The 21,354-nt window shown below is 56.7% G+C and overlaps 1 protein-coding gene and 1 non-coding gene across 6 annotated transcripts; one reads left to right on the forward strand and one right to left on the reverse strand.

Annotated features, from left to right (window-relative positions):
• Positions 1-304: 304 nt before the first annotated feature.
• On the forward strand, positions 305-11,219 carry ZNF707 (zinc finger protein 707). 5 transcript variants are annotated; one of them, XM_064384694.1, is made up of 6 exons: positions 305-462; positions 3,053-3,184; positions 6,044-6,110; positions 6,759-6,885; positions 7,349-7,462; positions 10,097-11,219. In XM_064384694.1, exons 3-6 carry the CDS (start codon positions 6,075-6,077, stop codon positions 10,954-10,956), a joined length of 1,137 nt encoding a protein of 378 aa, XP_064240764.1. In that variant the 5' UTR covers positions 305-462; positions 3,053-3,184; positions 6,044-6,074; the 3' UTR covers positions 10,957-11,219. The 5 variants fall into 5 exon arrangements, with proteins under 5 accessions (XP_064240764.1, XP_064240765.1, XP_064240767.1 ...); XM_064384695.1 differs by having other exon boundaries at positions 305-437; XM_064384697.1 differs by lacking the exon at positions 3,053-3,184.
• LOC135278221 (U4 spliceosomal RNA) lies at positions 2,458-2,598 on the reverse strand. Its single transcript, XR_010345758.1, has one exon. It is a non-coding gene; the product is annotated as a U4 spliceosomal RNA (small nuclear RNA).
• Positions 11,220-21,354: the final 10,135 nt, after the last annotated feature.

The following is a 21,354-nucleotide window of genomic DNA, read 5'->3' on the forward strand; positions in this document are numbered from 1 at the left end:
TGGTAAAACCCCGTCTCTACTAAAAATACAAAAATTAGCCTGGCGTTGTGGCGCTTGGCTGTAACCCGGGCGGGTCCTTCGGGCCGGGGCGGAACCACGGGCGGAACCACAGGCGGGGCCCGGCCGGCGGCTTGGGCGGCTAGCGCGCACCACCGAGACGTGGGCTCCTAGAGGCGCCGGAAGCCTCGGATAGCAACTTCCGCTCGGGAAGTTTGTAAAAGTCTGGGCTACCGGCGCGGCGTAGCGGGTGCGGCGGTCCTGCTGCGGACGCCTCGCTGCTGAGTGCGCCCGTGGGTCCCCGGGTCGTGCGCTGGGTGACCTCGGGACCCGGTTGCGTATCCTCCGGAAGCTGGACTCCCCGGCTGACCCCGTCCACGAGCGTGACCTCCGCTGCCCTCAGACACTTCCACGCTTGTGCCTGCAGCCCGCACGCCCCGGTGAGACGCGAGCACTTAGACTTAGGTCAGTACAGCCAGCGCTGCCCTGCCCCAGGCTGAGCTCCTGCAGCCTCCACGCCCCACCCACGGGTGCTCCCAGGCACTCCCCCGCGAAGGGGAGGAGGCGGAAACCCGAGGTTCACTTCCTCCTCCTTCCTGCCCGGCCCCACGCACTCGGTCACTGGTGCGTTGGCTCCATAACTGAACCGTTTGCCTCCTCGCCGTTCCTGTCCTCCAAGTCCCGATCCTGGCCGCTTTCCTCTCTCACCTGGACGCCTCTCTGTCTTCTCCCCACCCCCATCCTGTTTTGCTGCTTTCTCATTTGTTCATCACAGAGGCTGTTTTTAAAAATGTAGCTGGCCGGGCGCGGTGGCTCCCGCCTGCAATCCCAGCACTTTGGGAGGCCGAGGCAGGTGGATCACTTGAGGATCCACCTGCTTGGAGTTCGAGAGCAGCTTGGCCAACATGGTGAAATCCTGTCTTTACTAAAAATACAAAAATTAGCCTGGCATGGTGGCACATGCCTGAAATCCCAGCTACTCAGGAGGCTGAGGCAAGAGAATCATTTGAACCCTGGAAGCAGAGGTTGCAAGGAGCAGAGATGAGGCCACTGCTCTCCAGCTGGGCTACAGAGCGAGACTCCATCTCATTAAAAAAAAAAAAAAAAAAAAAAATGTAGCTTAGCCCGGGTGCTGTGGCTGACACCTGTAACCCCAGCACTTTGGGAGGCTGAGGCCAGAGGATCCGTTGAGGCCAGGAGTTCGAGATCAGTCTGGGCAGCATAGTGAGACCCTGTCTCTGCAAAAAATTTAAACAATTGCAGGGCATGGTGGTGCATGCACCTTTGGTCCCAGCTACTAGGGAGCCTGAGATGGGAGGATCACTTGAGCCCAGGAGGTCGAGGTTGCAGTGAGCTGTGATTGCACTGCTGCACTCCAACCTGGGTGACAGAGCAAGATGCTGTCTCAGAGAAAAAAAAAATCCTGTGTTAATTTGTCCAGGGGGAAACAAAAGTAGCTTATGACAATATCCTTTTGTTCTCTATTAAACTTGTGTTGTATAAAACTTCTTTTGCGTTACATGTGAAACCATGGCTCAGGTTTCGTCTGGCCTCAGCCCCTTTCCTGACCTATCTCATGGTTCTCTTCCCTTACTCGGCTTTCCAGGCTGCAAAGCCCAGCCCAGGTTGTGGTGCAAACACAGCTGTTCAGCTGAGGGGAGCTGGGGTTTTTTGTTTGTTTTGAGACAGATTCTCGCTCTGTCGCCAGGCGCCTGGCTGGAGTGCAGTGGAGCGATCTCGGCTCACTGCAACCTCCGCCTTCCCAGTTCAAGCAATTCTTCTGCCTCAGCCTCCTGAGTAACTGGGATTACAGGCACACGCCACCACGCCCAGCTAATTTTTGTATTTTGTAGTAGAGACGGGGTTTCACCATGTTGACCAGGATGGTTTCGATCTTTTGACCTTGTGATCCACTCGCCTCAGCCTCCCAACGTGCTGGGATTACAGGCATGAGCCCCCACGCCTGGCCTGTTTTTGTTTTCTGAGACAGTCTTGCTCTGTCACACAGGCTGGAGTGCAATGGTGTGATCTCGGCTCACTGCACCCTCCACCTCCCAGGTTCAAGTGATTTTCCTGCCTCACCCTCCTGGGTAGCTGGGACTACAGGCACACACCACCATGTCTGGCTAATTTTTGTATTTTTAGTAGTGACAGGGTTTCACTATGTTGGCCAGGATGGTCTCAATCTCTTGACCTCGTGATCTGCCCGCCTCAGCCTCCCAAAGTGCTGGGATTACAGGCGTGAGCCACCGCTCCCAGCCGGGAGCTGTTATTTTTATCACCTAGGTCATTGCTACTTGCTAGAGGAAGTCAGAGTTTGATTCGAAAAGGCCACCCATGACCCACGTGCGCAGTGTGCGTTTTCATGTGTTTGTAGACCACTGTATAACTTTGAAGTGTCTGTTCTAATATTTTGCCCAGTTTAAGTTTTTTTTTTATTTTATTTTTTTTATGATTCAGTCTCCGTAGAGACTGCCAAAATTTGCCAATGCCGACTATATTTCAAGTCGCCATGGCGGGGTATTGGGAAAAGTTTTCAATTAGCAATAATTGCGCCTCGGATAAACCTCATTGGCTACGATACTGCCACTACGCAAAGCTAGTTTTATTTATTTTTATTGATTTGTAGGAGTTACAATTCTAGGTACAAGTCCTTTGTCAGATACATGTATTGGGAATATTTCTTCTTAGTCTGTGGCTTGCCTTTGTGTTTCTTTTTAAGAAAATTTTTTTAAATAAAAAGATAGAGACAGAGGTCTCCCTGTGTTGCTGAGGCTGGTCTCAAACTCCTGGCCTTAAGCAGTCCTCCTGCCTTCGCCTCCCAAAGTGCTGGGATTACAGGCGAGAGCCACCGCACCCAGTCTCCTTTTTTTTCCTTAACTGCTCTGATAAGCAAAAATTTTTAATTCTGATAAATCCGATTTGTAATTTTTTTAAGTGCTTTTGGGGGTCTATGAAAGAAATCTTTGCCTACCCCAGTGTTATGAAGATAATGACTGATTTTTTTTTTCTTCCATAAGCCTTTTCTTTTCTCTTTTTTTTTTCTTTTTTTCAGACGGTGTCTGTTGCCCAGGCTGGAGTACAGTAGTGGAATCCTGGCTTGCTGCAACCTCTGCTCACTGCAACCTCTGCCTCCTGAGTTCAAGCGATTCTCCTGCCTCAGCCTCCCAAGTAGCTGGGATTACAGGTGCCTGCCAGCACGCCTGGCTAATTTTTGTATTTTTAGGAGAGACAGGGTTTTGCCATGTTGGCCAGGCAGGTCTTGAACTCCTGACCTCAGGTGATCCACCTGCCTCAGCCTCCCCAGGTGCTGGGATTACAGGTGCCTGCCACCACGCCTGACCTTCCTTTCTGATCTTACGGCTTTATGTATTTTTTCTACCCCCTTGTGGTGGCTCAGGCCTCCAATAAGATGTTAACGAGAAGCTGTAGGCAGACACCCTGTGTGGCCCTGGTCTCAGAGGGGAGGGTTCAGTGTTGGCCAGCCCGTGGAGCAGGCTGCTGGCTGCAGGTTTGCCAGGCTGAGGGAGGGGAGGGTTCCGTGTCGGCCAGCCCGTGGAGCAGGCTGCTGGCTGCAGGTTTGCCAGGTTGAGGGAGTTCTCTTCTGTCCTTGTTTGCTGAGAGTTTTTGTTGGGATTAGGTGTTGAATTTTAGCAAATGCCTTTTCTGCATCTATTGAGATGATAGGTATTCTATGGTTTTCTCTTTTATTCTGTTACTGTGGTTATAATTATGTCATTTTCAAATGTCAGCAAATGCTGGGGAAGTCACTGTGACCACAGTTGATGCTGTGCTCTTGAAAGGGTGAAAAAAAATCTCCAGTTGAAAAGCATATTCGTGAAAACACGTTGCAGTTAATGTAACTACGCGTGAGTGTCAGAAGGAGAGAGAACCTGCCGTGCTGGAGGTGGGAGGGCCGAGGGGGTGGGGTGAGTGCGACCAAGCCCCCCCAACCCAGTGCTGAGCGCAGGTGGTAGAGGAGCCTCCTCGGCACCAGCTGCAGCTAATGGGGATCAAACCAGCTGTGCACTCTTTGGGTCCACGTCGCTTGGTCATGACAGAGAATTCTTTCTATAAACTGCTAGATATGACTTCCTAATTTTTTTTAAAGAATTTGTGTTTACGAGAGAGGTAGAAAATTTTCTTGTAATTATCTTTTTTTTTTTTTGAGATCTTAGAAGCTGTTTACAGTGAACAGAGGAAGAGCAGACACTATCCAGTCTGTCTGAATGAGGCCAGCAAAACCAAAACCAAAACCAAAACCTGACAGAGATATTACAAGGGGCCAGGCAGCGTCGCTCACGCCTGTAATCCCACACTCCGGGAGGCTGGGTTGCACTCTGACACCCAGGCTGGAGTGCAGTGGCATGATCTCGGCTCACTGCAGTCTCCACCTCCCGAATTCAAGCAATTTCCCCACCTCAGCCTCCTGAGTAGCTGCACTACATATGTGCACCACCATGCCTTGCTAATTATTGTGTTTTTTGTAGAGACAGGGTTTTACCATGTTGCCCCGGCTGGGCAACTCCTGGGCTCAACCAATCCTCCTGCCCCAGCCTGCCAGAGTGTGGGATTACAGGCGTGAGCCACGCTGCCCGGCCCCTTGTAATATCTCTGTCAGGCTGTGTGGGATTACAGGTGTGAGCCACACTGCCAGGCCCCTTGTAATATCTCTGTCAGGCTGTGTGGGATTACAGGCGTGAGCCACGCTGCCCGGCCCCTTGTGATATCTCTATCAGGCTGTGTGGGATTACAGGCGTGAGCCACGCTGCCCGGCCCCTTGTGATATCTCTATCAGGCTGTGTGGGATTACAGGCGTGAGCCACGCTGCCCGGCCCCTTGTAATATCTCTGTCAGGCTGTGTGGGATTACAGGCGTGAGCCACGCTGCCCGGCCCCTTGTAATATCTCTATCAGGCTGTGTGGGATTACAGGCGTGAGCCACGCTGCCCGGCCCCGTGTGATATCTCTATCAGGTTTTGGTTTTGGTTTTGCTGGCCTCATTCAGACAGACTGCATGGTGTCTGCTCTTCCTCTGTTCACTGCAAATAGCTTCTAAGATCAGTACTGTGCTTCCGTCGGCTCTGGTGGAGTTTACCAGGGAATCCCGCTGGGTGTGGTATTTTCCTTGTGGGAATGGTTCAAGTTACATTTTCAGTTGCCTCAACAGATGGAAGGCCATGTGGCTTCCCCTTTCTTTTGTCAGTTTCCTAATATTGTGTTTTCCATCCCATTTGTCCATTTCATCTCAGTTGCTGTTTGCATACTTTGCTCCTGATGGCCCTTTATGATTCTTCCATCTGTAGGGGCCAAAATGACATCTCCCCTCCTCCCTCTGACAGGGTGACCAGGCATGGGCCATCTTCCTCCAGCTGCTTCTGTGTCTCCTCAGGGGTGCTGTGGGGCTGGTCTCTTCTGCATCTTGGGGCTCTGAGCTTCACTCAGGAAGGAGTCAGGACCCACCGCGGCAGGAGAGCAGTGGGGTTCTCCATGGGCCTGGGCTGTAAGGTTTAGGGAGCTCGTGGCTGGATCTGGAGACTCAGTGAAGATTAATGGGATTTCTCGGGGCTGCACCAGGTTTTCAGTGGGGGAAGGCTGCGAGGTGGCCTCCTCGTCGCGTGCCTGAGAACATCTTCCATGCACAGCGCTGCTGGAATGGGAATGGGCTGCCCTGCTTGTCTCCTGAGGAGGAGCCCCAGCTGCCTCGGTTGGGGTTAGATTCTCCGGTCACGTGTTTGCAGCTAAGCTTTCTGCCAGCAGTGGCTGGCCTCCGTCCTCCTCTGATGACAGGCTTGGCTTGCTCTGGTATTTCAGAGTTCTTGTGTGTGGGAGGTGGCCGGCTGTCTCTTAACCTAAAGACAGGCTGGCCCCTCACCACCCCGGAGTTTCCCCACACCTGGTGGCTGTCGGTAGTTACAGAGCAGACCCTACGTATGCATCACTGATTTTTCCTGAATTCTTCCTGATTTGCTGGGTGGGAGTCCTGGGGTCAGGCGGGGTGGGCATTCCCAGGCCGCTGCACCCACTCACGTTTCTTGTCTCCTCAGATCTGCCCTCCTCGGTGCTGTGCTTCCGCAGATGGGCGGCCTCGCTGTTCCCATGGATGTGGCCCAGGTGAGCCCTGCCGCTGCTGAGCGCAGCCTCCCCTCTGCCCTGCCGGCCGCCTGAGACACCAGCACACGTGGGGAGGGTCTGTGGCCCGTGTCCCCCTTTTTGGCTTCTCTCTTAAGGGGCGAGGGAAGAGAAAAGAAAATCGGATTCATTATTGACCTGAGGAGAGCCAGTGGCTGTTAAAGGAAAATGAACCAGGTTCTCTCAGGTGCTCTTAGTCCACCAGAGCGGCCCTAACAAAATACCACACGGTGGGCGGTTTACACACGTGCGTGTCGTCTGTTCTGCAGGCTGATGTCCAAGCTCAGCGTGCTGCAGATGCGGTTCTGGCAGGGGCCAGTGACCAGCTTGCAGACAACCGCTGTTATGCTGTGTTCACAGCAGGGATGGAGCCGGAGCTCTCTGGAGCCTCCTATGAGGAGCAGACCTGTGGGTCAGGGTCCCAGCTTCTGACCTCACTTAACCTTAATCTCTTACACAGAGGCCCAGCCCCAGACACAGCCACTCTGGTCTCCAGGCTTCAGTGCATGGATTTAGGGGACACAATCTCTTCACATCAAGGCCACCCCCATTTCCCTTTCCTGCCCAGACCCATGGGCTGAGCCCTCTTTTTCTTGGGAAAGGCCAGTTCAGGAGCTGTGTGTGTTGCAGGAGCAAGTGACCTTCCAGGACGTGGCCATCTACTTCTCATGGGAGGAGTGGGAGTGTCTGGAACCCAGCCAGAGGGCCCTCTACCGGGACGTGATGTTGGACAACTTCAGCAACGTGGCCGCGCTGGGTGAGCGCTGGGTGGGCGCAGGGTGGGCGCTGGGTGAGTGCACGGTGAGTGCTGGGTGAGCACTGGGTGAGCGCTGGGTGATCGCAGGGTGGGCGCACGGTGGGCGCTGGGTGGGCGTGGGGTGGGCACGGGGTGAGCGCTGGGTGAGTGCTGGGTGAGTTCTGCTGCTGCCTCTGGGCCTGGGTGGTCTGGGATGATAGCGCGGCCTTCCAGCCGAGGGGGCTCAGGAGCTGCAAGTTCTTGGGCTGTGTGGACAGAAGGCCCACTCACCCTGGAGGCAGCTCATCTTCCTTCCTCAGACCTTGCCAGGCCTTCTGTGGCCTTGGTGTCCAGGCCCCTCCCTTCCTGTCATCTCTGCTTAGGGGTGGCTTCTCCAGGGCCTCCCAGCAGAACTGCTCTGAGCCTCAACCCTCGCTTTGTCCTCAGTACAAGTAAAATGGAACCTTTTCTCTCCTTTGAGAAGGATTTTGCAGCCCCAGACCAGACCTCGTCTCCCGCTTGGAACAGTGGGAGGAGCCGTGGGTTGAAGACCGGGACAGACCTGAGCTGCAGGCAGTGCAGAGGGGCCCCCGCCCAGGTGAGTGCTGGGCTGTCTGGGCTCAGCTGGTCCCGTCTCTGTGGCCCACATCCCCTGGGGGAGTGCTCAGCACCATGCAGTGACCGAGGGTGTGTCCCTCGCATGGGAGAGGGCACACACAGCTGCTTTCTAAACTAGACAGGAGAAACATAGGGGCCGCCACGCTCCTGCCCCCGTGGACACTGGCCGGGGCCAGGGTTCACAGGGTACGTACAGCTGCAGCTCGGGAGGGGCCTGAAGGCTGCACCTCGCCACCCAGGTGCTGTCCTGCGGAGGCCATTGGTGTGAGTGACTGCCCGGTGATGATCACGTGGGGTCACAGGCCTGGCACTGGCTGCTGGTGAGGGTCTCCAGGTGTACGGCCCTGGGTAGGAGTTTGCTCCACGTTCCAGTTTGCAAAACTGGGGCAGTGGTCAGAGCAGTTTTGCTTTTTACTTAGATTTTCAGAGTGAGGTGGAGCAGCTGTGTGAATGCGAGACCCTGGGAGGCCCCTGGGCATGTGGAGCCCCTGGCCGGGGAGGTGTGGGGTCTCTGGGTGTGTGGAATCCCAGTGGGAGGTGTGGGGTCCCTGGGTGTGTGGAGCCCCCATGGGCAGGTGTGGGGTTCCTGGCTGTGTGGAGCCTCCAGTGGGGAGGTGTGGGGTCCCTGGGTGTGTGGAGCCTCCAGTGGGGAGGTGTGGGGTCCCTGGGTGTGTGGAGCCCCGAGTGGGGAGGTGTGGGGTCTCTGGGTGTGTGGAGCCCCCATGGGCAGGTGTGGGGTCTCTGGGTGTGTGGAATCCCAGTGGGAGGTGTGGGGTCCCTGGGTGTGTGGAGCCCCCAGTGGGGAGGTGTGGGGTCCCTGGGTGTGTGGAGCCTCCAGTGGGGAGGTGTGGGGTCCCTGGGTGTGTGGAGCCCCCATGGGCAGGTGTGGGGTCCCTGGGCGTGTGGAATCCCAGTGGGGAAGTGTGGGGTCCCTGGGCGTGTGGAGCCCTCAGTGGGGAGGTGTGGGGTCCCTGGGCGTGTGGAGCCCCCAGTGGGGAGGTGTGGGGTCCCTGGGCATGTGGAGCCCTCAGTGGGGAGGTGTGGGGTCCCTGGGCGTGTGGAGCCCCCAGTGGGGAGGTGTGGGGTCCCTGGGCGTGTGGAGCCCCCAGTGGGGAGGTGTGGGGTCCCTGGGCGTGTGGAGCCCTCAGTGGGGAGGTGTGGGGTCCCTCGGTGTGTGGAGTCCCCAGTGGGGAGGTGTGCGGTTCCTGGACGTGTGGAACCCCGAGTGGGGAGGTGTGGGGTCTCTGGGCATGTGGAGCCCTCAGTGGGGAGGTGTGGGGTCCCTGGGCGTGTGGAGCCCCCAGTGGGGCGTTGTAGGGTCCCTGGGCATGTGGAGCCCTCAGTGGGGAGGTGTGGGGTCCGTGGGCTTCTGGAGCCCCCAGTGGGGAGGTGTGGGGTCCATGGGTGTGTGGAGCCTTCAGTGGGGAGGTGTGGGGTCCCTGGGTGTGTGGAGTCCCCAGTGGGGAGGTGTGGGGTCCCTGGGTGTGTGGAGTCCCCAGTGGGGAGGTGTGGGGTCCCTGGGTGTGTGGAGCCCCCCAGTGGGGAGGTGTGGGGTCCCTGGATGTGTGGAGCTCCCAGTGGAGAGGTGTGGGGTCCCTGGATGTGTGGAGCTCCCAGTGGGGAGGTGTGGGATCTCTGGGCGTGTGGAGCCCCCAGTGGGGAGGTGTGGGGTCTCTGGGCGTGTGGAGCCCCCAGTGGGGAGGTGTGGGGTCCCTGGGCGTGTGGAGCCCCCAGTGGGGAGGTGTGGGGTCCCTGGATGTGTGGAGCTCCCAGTAGGGAGGTGTGGGGTCTCTGGGTGTGTGGAGCTCCCAGTGGGGAGGTGTGGGGTCTCTGGATGTGTGGAGCTCCCAGTGGGGAGGTGTAGGGTCTCTGGGTGTGTGGAGCCCCCAGTTGGGAGGTGTGGGGTCCCTGGGGGTGTGGAGCTCCCAGTGGGGAGGTGTGGGGTCCCTGGGCGTGTGGAGCCCCCAGTGGGGAGGTGTGGGGTCTCTGGGTGTGTGGAGCCCCCAGTGGGGAGGTGTGGGGTCTCTGGGTGTGTGGAGCCCCCAGTGGGGAGGTGTGGGGTCCCTGGATGTGTGGAGCTCCCAGTGGGGAGGTGTGGGGTCCCTGGGCGTGTGGAGCCCCCAGTGGGGAGGTGTGGGGTCCCTGGGCGTGTGGAGCCCCGGCCGGAGGGAGCTGTGACTCCGAGGCTGAGTGGTGGAGAATCACGTGGAGCTCCCTGTCTTCCAGACAACAATCTGGCTGCCCCTCCACCCTCATAAGCGGCGCCTGCTGAGTGGACAAGGTGGAAGGACATTCTCGTGGCCCAGTTGCTTCTGTTGGTCGGCAGGCGTGTGTGGGTGCCCCCTCATGTCAGCAGTGCCAGGAGTGAGTGGCCTGCCTGCCACCAGGGCTGGGGAGGCCTCGGAGCTCATCTTGGTGTCTGCTGTTGATACGTGTGGCTCATCTGTTTCTTTCAGTGAGTTTTCCTGGTCACTCGTAGCCATGCGGAGTGAGCTGAGTAGATGGAAGGGAATCGACGCACACGGCAGGAGGGTCCTCTGTGCTTTGCTGGCGGCACCACCTGGCCTGGCCGTGGGCCACTGGCTCTGTGTAAGGGTCTCTGTTCCTTCCATAGGGGCAAGGAAGTCTGCAGACCCCAGGAGACGCTGGGATCATCCAGGTCGGGCTCACAAGGAAACCCCCGTGCGGCCGGAAAGAGCCAGGGAAGGAACCAGCTTTAGGAAGAGCTTCAGGCTGGACACAGATGACGGGCAGCTTCCCAGAGCTGCTCCGGAAAAGACAGACGCCACGCCCGCGGCTTTCCCGCGCCAGCTTCTCACGCGGTGTTGTGGGCAGCGGCCGGGCCGCAGAGAGCGCCGGAGGCGGGGCGCGGTCGAGCTGTCGTTCATCTGCGGAACCTGTGGGAAGGCGCTCAGCTGCCACAGCCGGCTGCTCGCGCACCAGACGGTGCACACGGGGACGAAGGCCTTCCGGTGCCCCGAGTGCGGCCAGACCTTCCGGTGGGCTTCCAACCTGCAGCGTCACCAGAAGAACCACACGAGCGAGAAGCCGTTCTGCTGCGAGGCGTGTGGGCAGGCGTTCAGCCTGAAGGACCGCCTGGCTCAGCACCGCAAGGTGCACACGGAGCACAGGCCCTACCCGTGCAGCGACTGCGGGAAAGCCTTCAAGCAGAAGTCCAACCTGCTCCGACACCAGCTGGTGCACAGCGGAGAGCGGCCCTTCTACTGCGCCGCCTGCGGCAAGGCCTTCCGGACCAAGGAGAACCTCGGCCACCACCAGAGGGTGCACAGCGGGGAGAAGCCCTACACCTGCGGCGACTGCGGCAGGGCCTTCCGGTGGCCCAAGGGCTTCAGCATCCACCGGAGGCTGCACCTGACTAAGAGGGCCTACCGGTGCCACCACTGCGGGAAGGGCTTCCGCCACCTGGGCTTCTTCACGCGGCATCAGGGGACTCACAGGCACGGGGCAGTGTGAGGCGCCCCCGAGGCGGTGCTGGGCTGAGGGAGAGCTGCCGTGGAAGATGCTCTCAGCCGGACAATCAGCCCGAGAAGAAGCCTTCGCAGTCCTCACGGCTCCACACACCCCCGAGAAGTTTTACTGGAAAACTGCCAGGTGGGAACAGCGGATCCGTGAGTAAGCCGGAGATGGTGGGGGCTGCGCCTCAGCGCCGGGCACCCTGGGGACGTGCTGAGAGCGTGTGCGACCGTGGAGCAAGCCGCACTCCCGGCCCGGGCTCGGAGGCGGAGCAGCCCGCCCGGTGCCCACAGCTGTTGGCTCGGGGACTCCAGCCCGCCCTGGTTGCTGCGTGCTGGGCCTTTCTTCCTGCCTCTGCACCCCATCCTAGCTGTCCGGTCTGGCTTCACTTCCTGTCTCTGTCTTGGGCGAGGTGAGGCAGCTGTGAGCATTGCACAGAGGCAAAACCCCTCCTCAGCCTCTGCGGCTGGGCCATAGAAACGAGAGCCTTTGCATCACTGAAGGCTCGTTCAAGCATTAGTGGCAGTGCTCAGCTGGTTAGGCAGGCCACCCCCGTGCTGCAGAAGTGGCCTCCACCCAGCCCCACCACTGAGTCTCGATCACGCACCTGGCATTGGCAGATCGAGTTGGGTCTCAGGGCAGTGCGGTGGCCATATTCGCCACAGGGCATTTCTCGGGGAAGAGGTGACTTCTTTGTTTTAAACTTAAGATGTCTGCTTCACCAGCCACAAATAAACATCTGCCAGTGGTGAACCCCCATGGGAATGGATCGGGGACACCCCTATGTTTCAGGTTAGCCGAACTGTTGAAGGATTTTGGTTTTTGCCTGTTTTTCTTTAAGAAATCCAGCCAGCACATGCACATGTAATGTCGGAATCAGAAACGAGTTTCTAGGGAAGAGGAGAAGGTGGAACATGCCGAGAGGAAGCCCTGAGTCAGGTCTGGCTGGAGACGCCACCAGACGGCGGCCTTCCCGTGGGAAGCCAGGCATGCAGAAAGGCCGAGGGCGCTGTGTGTGACCCTGCTTTGAGCAAACCAAGTGCAAAGTCACTTTTTTTTTTTTTTTTGAGACGGAGTCTTGCTCTGTTGCCAGGCTGGAGTGCATTGGGCGATCTCAGCTCACTGCAACCTCCACCTCCCAGGTTCAAGCGATTCTCCTGACTCAGCCTCCCAAGCAGCTGGGATTACAAGCGCACACCACCACGCCCATCTAATTTTTTTGTATTTTTAGTAGAGATGGAGTTTCACCATGTTGGCCAGGATAGTCTAGATCTCTTGACCTCATGATCCACCCGCCTCAGCCTCCCAAAGTGCTGGGATTACAGGCGTGAGCCACCACGCCCAACCTTTGCACAGTCACTTTTGAGACCGATGTGGAAATGTGAGTGTGGGCTGTGAGTGGGGTGGGGTGAGGAATTGGCTGTTGACAGTGATGGTGACATGGGTTGTGCTTAAGGAAGAACCCTCACTCAGATGCATTCTCAAGTTTTTATCGGGAAATGATGTGGCGCCTGGGATGTGCTTTAAAATGCTAATAAAAAGGAGAAAGACACAGTGGTATGTGAACACTGACAGCTGTTGAAGCTAGGAGGTTGGTGTGTTCGAAAATTCCCCAAATCTTATTTATAGCCTGAGTTCTTTAGTGCTCACTGAAGATTGTAGAGAGCAGCTGTAGGTCATGGAGTTACAAGGCTGCATTAACAGGACACCACAGACGGGGTGGCACAGAGAACAGAGGTTTATTTTCTCCAGCGCTGAAGGCTGGAAGTCCCAGGGAGAGGTGCCAATAGGCTCCGTTTCTGCTGAGCACCTCCTGGTTCACAGAGGTGTCCTCATGTGTGGACGGGCTTTGGTGTCATCTTTTCCTTGTGAGGGACCAGATCCCATGGGGAGGACCACCCCTATGACCCCATCGAAGCCAAATCACCTCCCAGAGACCTCCTCATACCACTGCCTTGGGCTTAGGGGCTCCACATGGGAATTTCAGAGTGACAATTCGGCCGTAGCAGAAGCTCCTCTGGGTCAGTCCTGGCCCACAGACCCTGTGCGGGAAAGGCATTTTGGCAGGGCAGAGGCTGGCAGAGCTCAGTGAGGCCGTGACGGCCCTGCAGGGTAAGTGGAAATCTACCCTGTGGGGTGTGCGGTGCCTTTCTCCAACTCACACAGTCCAGGCTGGTCAGAGTGCACGCGCGTCTGGGGTGTGCGGTGCGTTTCTGTAACTCACAGAGTCCAGGCTGGTGAGAGCGCATGTGTGTCTGGGGTGTGTGGTGCCTTTAACTCACAGAGTCCAGGCTGGTGAGAGCGCATGTGCGTCTGGGGTGTGCGGTGTCTTTCTCTAACTCGCAGAGTCCAGGCTGGTGAGAGTGCATGTGTGTCTGGGGTGTGCGGTGTCTTTCTCCAACTCGCAGAGTCCAGGCTGGTGAGAGCGCATGTGTGTCTGGGGTGTGCGGTGCCTTTAACTCAGAGAGTCCAGGCTGGTGAGAGCACGTGTGTGTCTGGGGTGTGTGGTGCCTTTAACTCAGAGAGTCCAGGCTGGTGAAAGCGCATGTGTGTCTGGGGTGTGTGGTGCCTTTAACTCACATAGAGTCCAGGCTGGTGAGAGCGCATGTGCGTCTGGGGTGTGTGGTGCCTTTAACTCAGAGAGTCCAGGCTGGTGAGAGCGCATGTGCGTCTGGGGTGTGCGGTGTCTTTCTCTAACTCGCAGAGTCCAGGCTGGTGAGAGCGCATGTGTGTCTGGGGTGTGCGGTGCCTTTAACAAGCAGAGTCCAGGCTGGTGAAAGCGCATGTGTGTCTGGGGTGTGTGGTGCCTTTAACTCACAGAGTCCAGGCTGGTGAGAGTGCATGTGTGTCTGGGGTGTGCGGTATCTTTCTGTAACTTGCAGAGTCCAGGCTGGTGAGAGCGCATGTGCGTCTGGGGTGTGCGGTGTCTTTCTCTAACTCACAGAGTCCAGGCTGGTGAGAGTGCATGTGCGTCTGGGGTGTGCGGTGTCTTTCTCTAACTCGCAGAGTCCAGGCTGGTGAGAGCGCACGTGTGTCTGGAGTGTGCGGTGTCTTTCTCTAACTCGCAGAGTCCAGGCTGGTGAAAGCGCATGTGTGTCTGGGGTGTGTGGTGCCTTTAACTCACAGAGTCCAGGCTGGTGAGAGCGCATGTGCGTCTGGGGTGTGTGGTGCCTTTAACTCGCAGAGTCCAGGCTGGTGAGAGCACGTGTGTCTGGGGTGTGCGGTGCCTTTCTCTAACTCGCAGAGTCCAGGCTGGTGAGAGCGCATGTGTGTCTGGGGTGTGTCGTGCCTTTAACTCAAGGGAGTCCAGGCTGGTGAGAGCGCATGTGTGTCTGGGGTGTGTGGTGCCTTTAACTCAGAGAGTCCAGGCTGGTGAGAGCGCATGTGCGTCTGGGGTGTGCGGTGTCTTTCTCTAACTCGCAGAGTCCAGGCTGGTGAGAGCGCATGTGTGTCTGGGGTGTGCGGTGTGTCTGGGGTGTGCGGTGCCTTTAACTCACAGAGTCCAGGCTGGTGAGAGCGCATGTGTGTCTGGGGTGTGCGGTGTCTTTCTCTAACTCGCAGAGTCCAGGCTGGTGAGAGCGCATGTGTGTCTGGGGTGTGCGGTGTCTTTCTCTAACTCGCAGAGTCCAGGCTGGTGAGAGCGCATGTGTGTCTGGGGTGTGCGGTGCCTTTAACAAACAGAGTCCAGGCTGGTGAAAGCGCATGTGTGTCTGGGGTGTGCGGTGCCTTTAACTCGCAGAGTCCAGGCTGGTGAGAGCACATGTGTGTCTGGGGTGTGCGGTGCCTTTAACTCACAGAGTCCAGGCTGGTGAGAGCGCATGTGTGTCTGGGGTGTGCGGTGTCTTTCTCTAACTCGCAGAGTCCAGGCTGGTGAGAGCGCATGTGTGTCTGGGGTGTGCGGTGTCTTTCTCTAACTCGCAGAGTCCAGGCTGGTGAGAGCGCATGTGTGTCTGGGGTGTGTGGTGCCTTTAACTCAAGAGAGTCCAGGCTGGTGAGAGCGCATATGTGTTTCATCCCCTGCCCAGTGGGCGCTGTAGGAAGGGCCTTCAGGTGCTTGAGCGCAGGTGGGGACAGAGCAGCTGATGTCCCAGCAGTAGACACGAGGGGTAATGAAGACAGGTTTTGGGCGCCCTGCCCTGCAGGAAGCAGCTGGCCGCATCCAGGGTCATCTGAGCCTGGTCGTTAGTCCTTCACAATGCTGTCACTTTGTGACACAATCGTGGGGGATTTAAATGTGAACAACAGAGACTGGCAATGTGCTGCCCCATCTGATGACCGTCAGCTGTCCGAGCAGGCTGCCCTGGCTCTTGGCGGCCCTGTCATCCGGGGCTCATGCACTGGGTGGTTTGGCCACAGGCATGGTGCTCCCCAGGCTGCGGTTTTCTACCCTGCTTAGCAGGGCTCTGGGTAGAGCAGGGGTCCCTCCCTTGGCATTTCCCAGGGAGGAGCATGGCCATGCTCAGCTGACGTCAAGCTGCAGCTGTCAGCTCTCTTTCCTCCTAACGCTCAGGCTTCCCTTCCTGCTTCCCGGGGTCGCTGGAGAAGATCAGGCCCACAGAAGAGCCCTGGGTAGAGAATGGTGGTGATGAGGCCGTGGGGGTGCGAGGGGCTGGGAGGCTCTGCATCTTGCCCTGTTGGCCTCACCAGCAGCTCCATCCTCCCGGGCGGGAGTGGGGTGAGTGACAGGAGGGCTCACAGCAGGTGTCTCGTTTGGAGCATCCTCCTTCTGGGGCCAGCAACCGTTGCTCCCTATGAGCCTGTACGGCCGTTTTCTCTGCATTTATCCTGGGCAGACGATGCATGAAACTACTTTGTGGCCAAGTGGTGCACAGCAGTGTCCACTGACAGCCATGCTTGTGACCTGGCCTCCCATCCCTCTGTCTTCTGGGGACACTTGCTTGCCTTGCCTTTGTGTCAGCACTCAGGACACACGTGCCCAATATAAAGTCCACCAAGATTAGCTGGGTGTGGTGGTGGGCGCCTGTAATCCCAGCTTCTCAGGAGTCTGAGGCAAGAGAATCACTTGAACCTGGGAGGCGGAGGTTGCAGTGAGCCAAGATTGTGCCACTGCACTCCAGTCTGGGCAACAGAGTGAGATGCCATCTCAAAAAAAAGTGTCAAGAGGGCTGGTGGCAGATGGAGCTGAGAACTCCAGGAACGGGAGGACCACGTGGCAGCCACTGACAGCCTTGGCTGAAGGATGAAGGCGTCCATGGCGCCAGGAGGAGGAGGAGGTGCACCCCAGCAGGCTCAGCTCCTGCAGCTGCCTCCCTGCACTCTGAAGGGAGGCCCAGAGGGTGCAATATTCTTGTTCGGGACGTACAGTGCAAGTAAATAGAAACACTTGGGGGTCATTCTAGTGACAGCGTATCAGACACTCTACTCATATCGTTCTGGACGTTAATGGGGTCCACTGTAGATGCCAGTCTTAGAGGTCCTTAAACCATCGGGACCCTTCAAACGAAGAGTGTGCGTGGAGTTGGCAGAACCTGAGCCGGGCCAGGGTGGAGGGACAGCTGTGTCCCTGAGCGCACGTCCAGCCCTAATAGCTCACTTTGTTGTGTTTGTGTGTGTGACCTCTTGGGAGCTAGCTAACGGGCCCACCACATGAACTGCTGTAGGGAGTGTGAAATGGGTGGCTTTGGAGCTGCTCCCAGTGTGAGCTTCATGTTGGAGCCACATGGGATTTTCCTGGGGCCAGCTGTGCACAATTCCAGGGGTAATGTTGGAAGCCTAGGGTCCGATGACAGTGGTAACTTGATGAGGGGAGACCAGGCTGTCATGAGCCTGAGCACCCAGAATCACTCACACGCTCCACTCCCCTACCCACACGTGCACATGTAGGAAGTGTGGCAATCCAGACTGCAGGAGTACCATGAGAGCTCACACAATCTCAGCAAAGGTACAGCAGCCCAGCCTCGGGAGAGGCGAGCCTGGCCTCAGCTGTCGCCACAGCCGGAGGCCTGTGTCTTTCCACAGAGGGGTTGGCCAGCCCCGTCTTCTGGTCACAGTGCTTCAGAGGCGCTCGATCCGCTTACCCCACCTCCAGCCGCAGTGTCTCCCGGGGCCACTGGCCCGCTGTCCCCGCGTGCCGGGTGCTCAGGATGCGTGTCACAGCCGCAGGACCTTTTTGCAACTTCGGGACCATGTGGGGTATGAGAAAACCACAAAGCAAAGAGGGGAGAGGGCGGAAACTACTTATTCATAAAGGAATACGGGGAGTGCATTGGACGCCGCTGAACAGACGCTGGGTGGACCCAGCAGCCCGGTGCCGTCGTGGCCGTCCGGCGGCCACTCTGCGCAGGACACGCTCTCCATCGCCCGCCTTCAGGTTTACTCGGCAAAGCCGCACGCCTGAGCCCCTTAGCATTTCCTAAAGGGGCCTGAGGTCTGTCACTTGGACACATGACTTGAGAGGCAGGGAGTGGCCCTCTCAGATGACTCACAGCTTGGGAAAGGAGAGATGTCTAAAGGGAAATACGCCAAATCTTTTGTGGCACCTCAACGAAACAGATGGCTTCTACCTTGTTCAGGGCAGATTCTCCTGGCCCAGTCTATTCGGTGTGCAGATGCCAACCTAGTCCTACCCTTTTCCTGATTCCATCTTCCCCTCTAATCCCACAGATAAAATGCAGCCCTAGGCCGGGAGCAGTGGCTCATGCCTGTCATCCTAGCACTTTGGGAGGCCGAGGTGGGCAGATCACCTGAGGTCGGGAGATTGAGACCAGCCTGGCCAACATGGTGAAACCCCGTCTCTACTAAAAATAGAAAATTAGCCGGGCATGGTGGCGGGTGCCTGTAATCCCAGCTACTCGGGAAGCTGAGGCGGGAGAATCGCTTGAACCCTGGAGGCGGAGGTTGCGGTGAGCTGAGATTGCAGTTGCACTCCAGCCTGGGCAACAAGAGCAAAACTCTGTCTCAAAAAAAAAAAAAAAGCTGGGCATGTTGGTTTGCACCTGTAGTCCCAGCTACTCAGGAGGCTGACAATGCCCTTCAATCCCGCTCTGGCAACCCCTCCTAGCAGCCGCTGAGCGTTGCTGGCCACGGCCCTCAGGCTGCCCACCTTTGCTTTCACCTTGGCTGAAGTGGACGTCTGTCCCAAGGTTATGCCCTTCCTGGGGCCACATCAGGGACTGGTGGATGGAGGGGTGCTAACGCCTGGCCCCGTGGCTCCTCTCTGGAGGGCCATCCCGCTGCAGACCCTCACACAAGCCCCTGCCATGCCTGCAGGGGACTCACCTCTTTCTGCTCAAGCTCCTCACAGCAAAGCCCCTGCACGTGACTGGCCCGGGCCGGCCCTGGGTGTCTGGCCCATAGCAGTGGATCAGACCTTCCACCTGGGGCCCAGAACACCCAGGCTCGCGTCCTCTTCCCTGCTCCCGCACTCCCTGTCCTGTCCACACACAGCCAAGTCCCCTCACCGCGGATCCCCGGGGGTCTGATTTGTCTGATGTGAAGAAACGTGTTCTCTTGCCACTAGAGTTGGAATGCGTTTGGGTTCCCTTGACCAATACATCAGGCAACTTTTGTCTACAAAAGAGAGCTAAGTGCATGTTATTTTAGTGAAGATTATTCTGAGTTACAATTCACACAGGCCTTCTGCTCTCCGGGAAATATTGCCCCACTCCTGTGGAATGAACTCTACGGAGGGTGGAGTGTGTCCACTGTCAAAGCTGCCGCTACCAACACGGAGTCTGCACACACACAGGCCTGTGACGGTGCAGCCCAAGACAGTCCCACGCGGAGACAGTTCCACGACCCACAGAGCGTCCTCAGCATTGCGCTGCTCCAGACGGACGGTTGCCAAGCAGGACTGTGTCAGCCCCTGCACTAATTCCAGCTCCTGTAACGCTCAGTCCTTGTAACCCTTGGCTTTGAAAACGGCTTATATGGGCGGCTTTGTTTTTGTCGTTGCTGTTGTTGCGAGATGGAGTCTTGCTCTGTCTCCCGGGCTGGAGTGCAGTGGCTCAATCTCGGCTCACTGCAACTTCAACCTCCCAGGTTCAAGGGATTCTCCTGCCTCAGCCTCCCAAGTAGCTGGGATTACAGGCACGTGCCACCACGCCCAGCTAATTTTTGTATTTTTAGTAGTGACGGGTTTTGCCATGTCCAGGCTGGTCTCAAACTCCTGACCTCAGGTGATCCGCCCCGCAAGGCCTCCCAAAGTGCTGGGATTACAGGCGTGAGCCACTGCACCCGGCCCCCAGAAGTGCTGGGATTACAGGCGTGAGCCACCGCGCCCGCCCCCGGAAGTGCTGGGACTACAGGCGTGTGCCGCCACGCCCGGCCCTTTTGTCTTTAAGATTTGCCTTTTTCCCAACTCCCCTGGATATGACCTGCCAAAGCTTGCATACCCTGAATTGCAATCCTCTGCCATTCCCAAGCCAACAAGAGCTTGTCTCTGAGTTTTTAGGTTGACACCACAAATAGTTGCCCAGTGCCTGTGTAGGCACAAACCTGCGTGTGTGTGCTCCTTGTCGTGTGGCATCATGTGCGTGCCCTGCGTGTGTGCCTGTCATCTCGTCTGTGTGCGCTCCTTCTAGCAACCCCATGCTGTCCCAGGGCACCGTCCTGCCATCCCAGTATCTGGGTGAAATCGTGAATACTGCTGCAGCGAACGTGTCTGCTCTTACATCTGTGTGCACAGCTGCCCGTAGCCCGGCTCTTGTGTCCGCAGGCGCCTGGACCTTGCCAGGCTCCTGGAGCTGCTGCAACAGGGCACCCAGACCAGGTGGCTTCAGACAACAGAAATTTTCTCACGGTTCTGGGGGCCTGATGTCCAAAATCAAGGCATCGGCAAGGCAATGCTCCCTCCGAAACCTGGCGGGGAGGATCCTCCCTCGCTCCTTCCAGTTTCCAGTGTTGCCGGGAGTTCCTGACAGTTCTTGGTTTGTAGACAATCACTCCAATCTCTATCTCTGTTGGCACACGCGTTCTCCCTGTGTCTCTGTCTTCATGTGACCAGCTTCTCATAAGGACACCAGTTACAACGGATTAGGGCCCACCCCAACGACCTCAGCTAATTACATCTGCAACAACCTCGTTTCCAAATACAGTCATGTTCTGAGGTACTGGGGGTTAGGGCTTGAATGTATATATTTCAGGGGACTCAAGCAACCCACAGTGAAGGTGCAGAATGGATTCCCAGAGGTTGATCTGCTGAGTCCGAGAGTAGGGCTGTTTTAGATTTAATAGCAGCAGGCAGCCACCAAAAATGGGAATGTTCCACACTCCCAGGCCCCGCAATGATGGGGTGCCCTCCATGGCCCCTGGCTCTGGCATTGCCTCAACCTGCCCCTCCCTGGCTTCTAGGGCAGCATGGCTCTCTGCAGACATGCTTCAGTATTTGTACTTCTTTGGCATTCAAGTCATTTGTCTGCTTTTTCTGGTTGGTTGGTGGGTCTTTTCTTATAGCTCTGTAGAAAGTAAAAAGTTCCTCTTCAAAGCTCCTTTCTTGTTAAAGAATAATAATAATAAATGTTAGAAATAAGTTTGTTTTAAAGGCTTTCTTCAAAGCCGTCTTGCTTTTCGCTAGTAGCTCTTTGTGAAGCCCTATCCTATGTAGTTGTGAGACATGCTCACGGGCACGTAGTACATTCTATGTCCTTGTACTTTAACCAAGATACCTGTGCCGGACGTGCTCACAGACATGTCCCAGCTCCCAGCCTCTGCCCCTTCCTTATTTGGACTTCCTCTTTTCCTTTGTTTTCCATTGCCATTAACTATTTAGAAAAGTTTTAAGTTGTTAGCCCATCGGGTTCAGTTTAGATTGTGAGGTCTGGCTCCAACCAACCAGGATTGGACACAGCAGAAGGAGCCAATACGTAAGGAATAAATATGCTGCCTTCCCTTTGTTCATTGTAATCTTGTGGCAAGACGGCTAATGGGAGCATCCTTTCTGCAGAAAGTAAAAGTGCCTTGCTGAGAAAACGCTTTGTCTGAATGCTAATTTTTCCTTGCCTGGGAACAAGCATTCAGTCTCTAACAGCTCCTTATAAAGAGAGTTATCCTTTATCTGTTTTATTTGTTGTAAATATTTTTGCCAAGATTGCCATTTGTCTTCCAATTTACGGTATAGTTTACCGTAAGTCCTGTCTTCACAGAAAATCTTTTTTTTTTTTTTTTTTTTTTTAAAGATGGGGTTTCACCATGTTGGCCAGGCTGGTGTTGAACTCCTGACCTCAGGCGATCCACCTGCCTTGGCCTCCCAAAGTGCTGGGATTGCAGGCGTGAGCCACCGCGCCCGGCCACTTTCCCCTATTATTAACGTCTTTCCTTAGTGTGGTTCGTCTTCTGTGACTGACAAGAAATACTGAAATGTGACTTTTAACTAAAGCTTCCAGTTCTCATTAGGGCTTCATTCTTGGTGTTGTACATCCCATGGTTTGGAAAAACCAC

Source organism: Aotus nancymaae, unplaced genomic scaffold (genome assembly GCF_030222135.1).
Source record: "Aotus nancymaae isolate 86718 unplaced genomic scaffold, 86718_ANA_hifiasm-v0.15.2.pri h1tg000036l, whole genome shotgun sequence".
In the NCBI taxonomy this organism is placed as follows: domain Eukaryota; kingdom Metazoa; phylum Chordata; class Mammalia; order Primates; family Aotidae; genus Aotus; species Aotus nancymaae.

What these genes read in the sequence shown, in the direction of transcription:
- ZNF707 (XM_064384694.1), top strand. Translation starts at nt 6,075, where the DNA reads ATGGGCGGCCTCGCTGTTCCCATGGATGTGGCCCAG. An exon ending in TTCCCATGGATGTGGCCCAG is followed by an intron (nt 6,111 to 6,758) that starts GTGAGCCCTGCC and finishes TGTGTGTTGCAG; the next exon opens with GAGCAAGTGACCTTCCAGGA. An exon ending in GCAGAGGGGCCCCCGCCCAG is followed by an intron (nt 7,463 to 10,096) that starts GTGAGTGCTGGG and finishes TTCCTTCCATAG; the next exon opens with GGGCAAGGAAGTCTGCAGAC.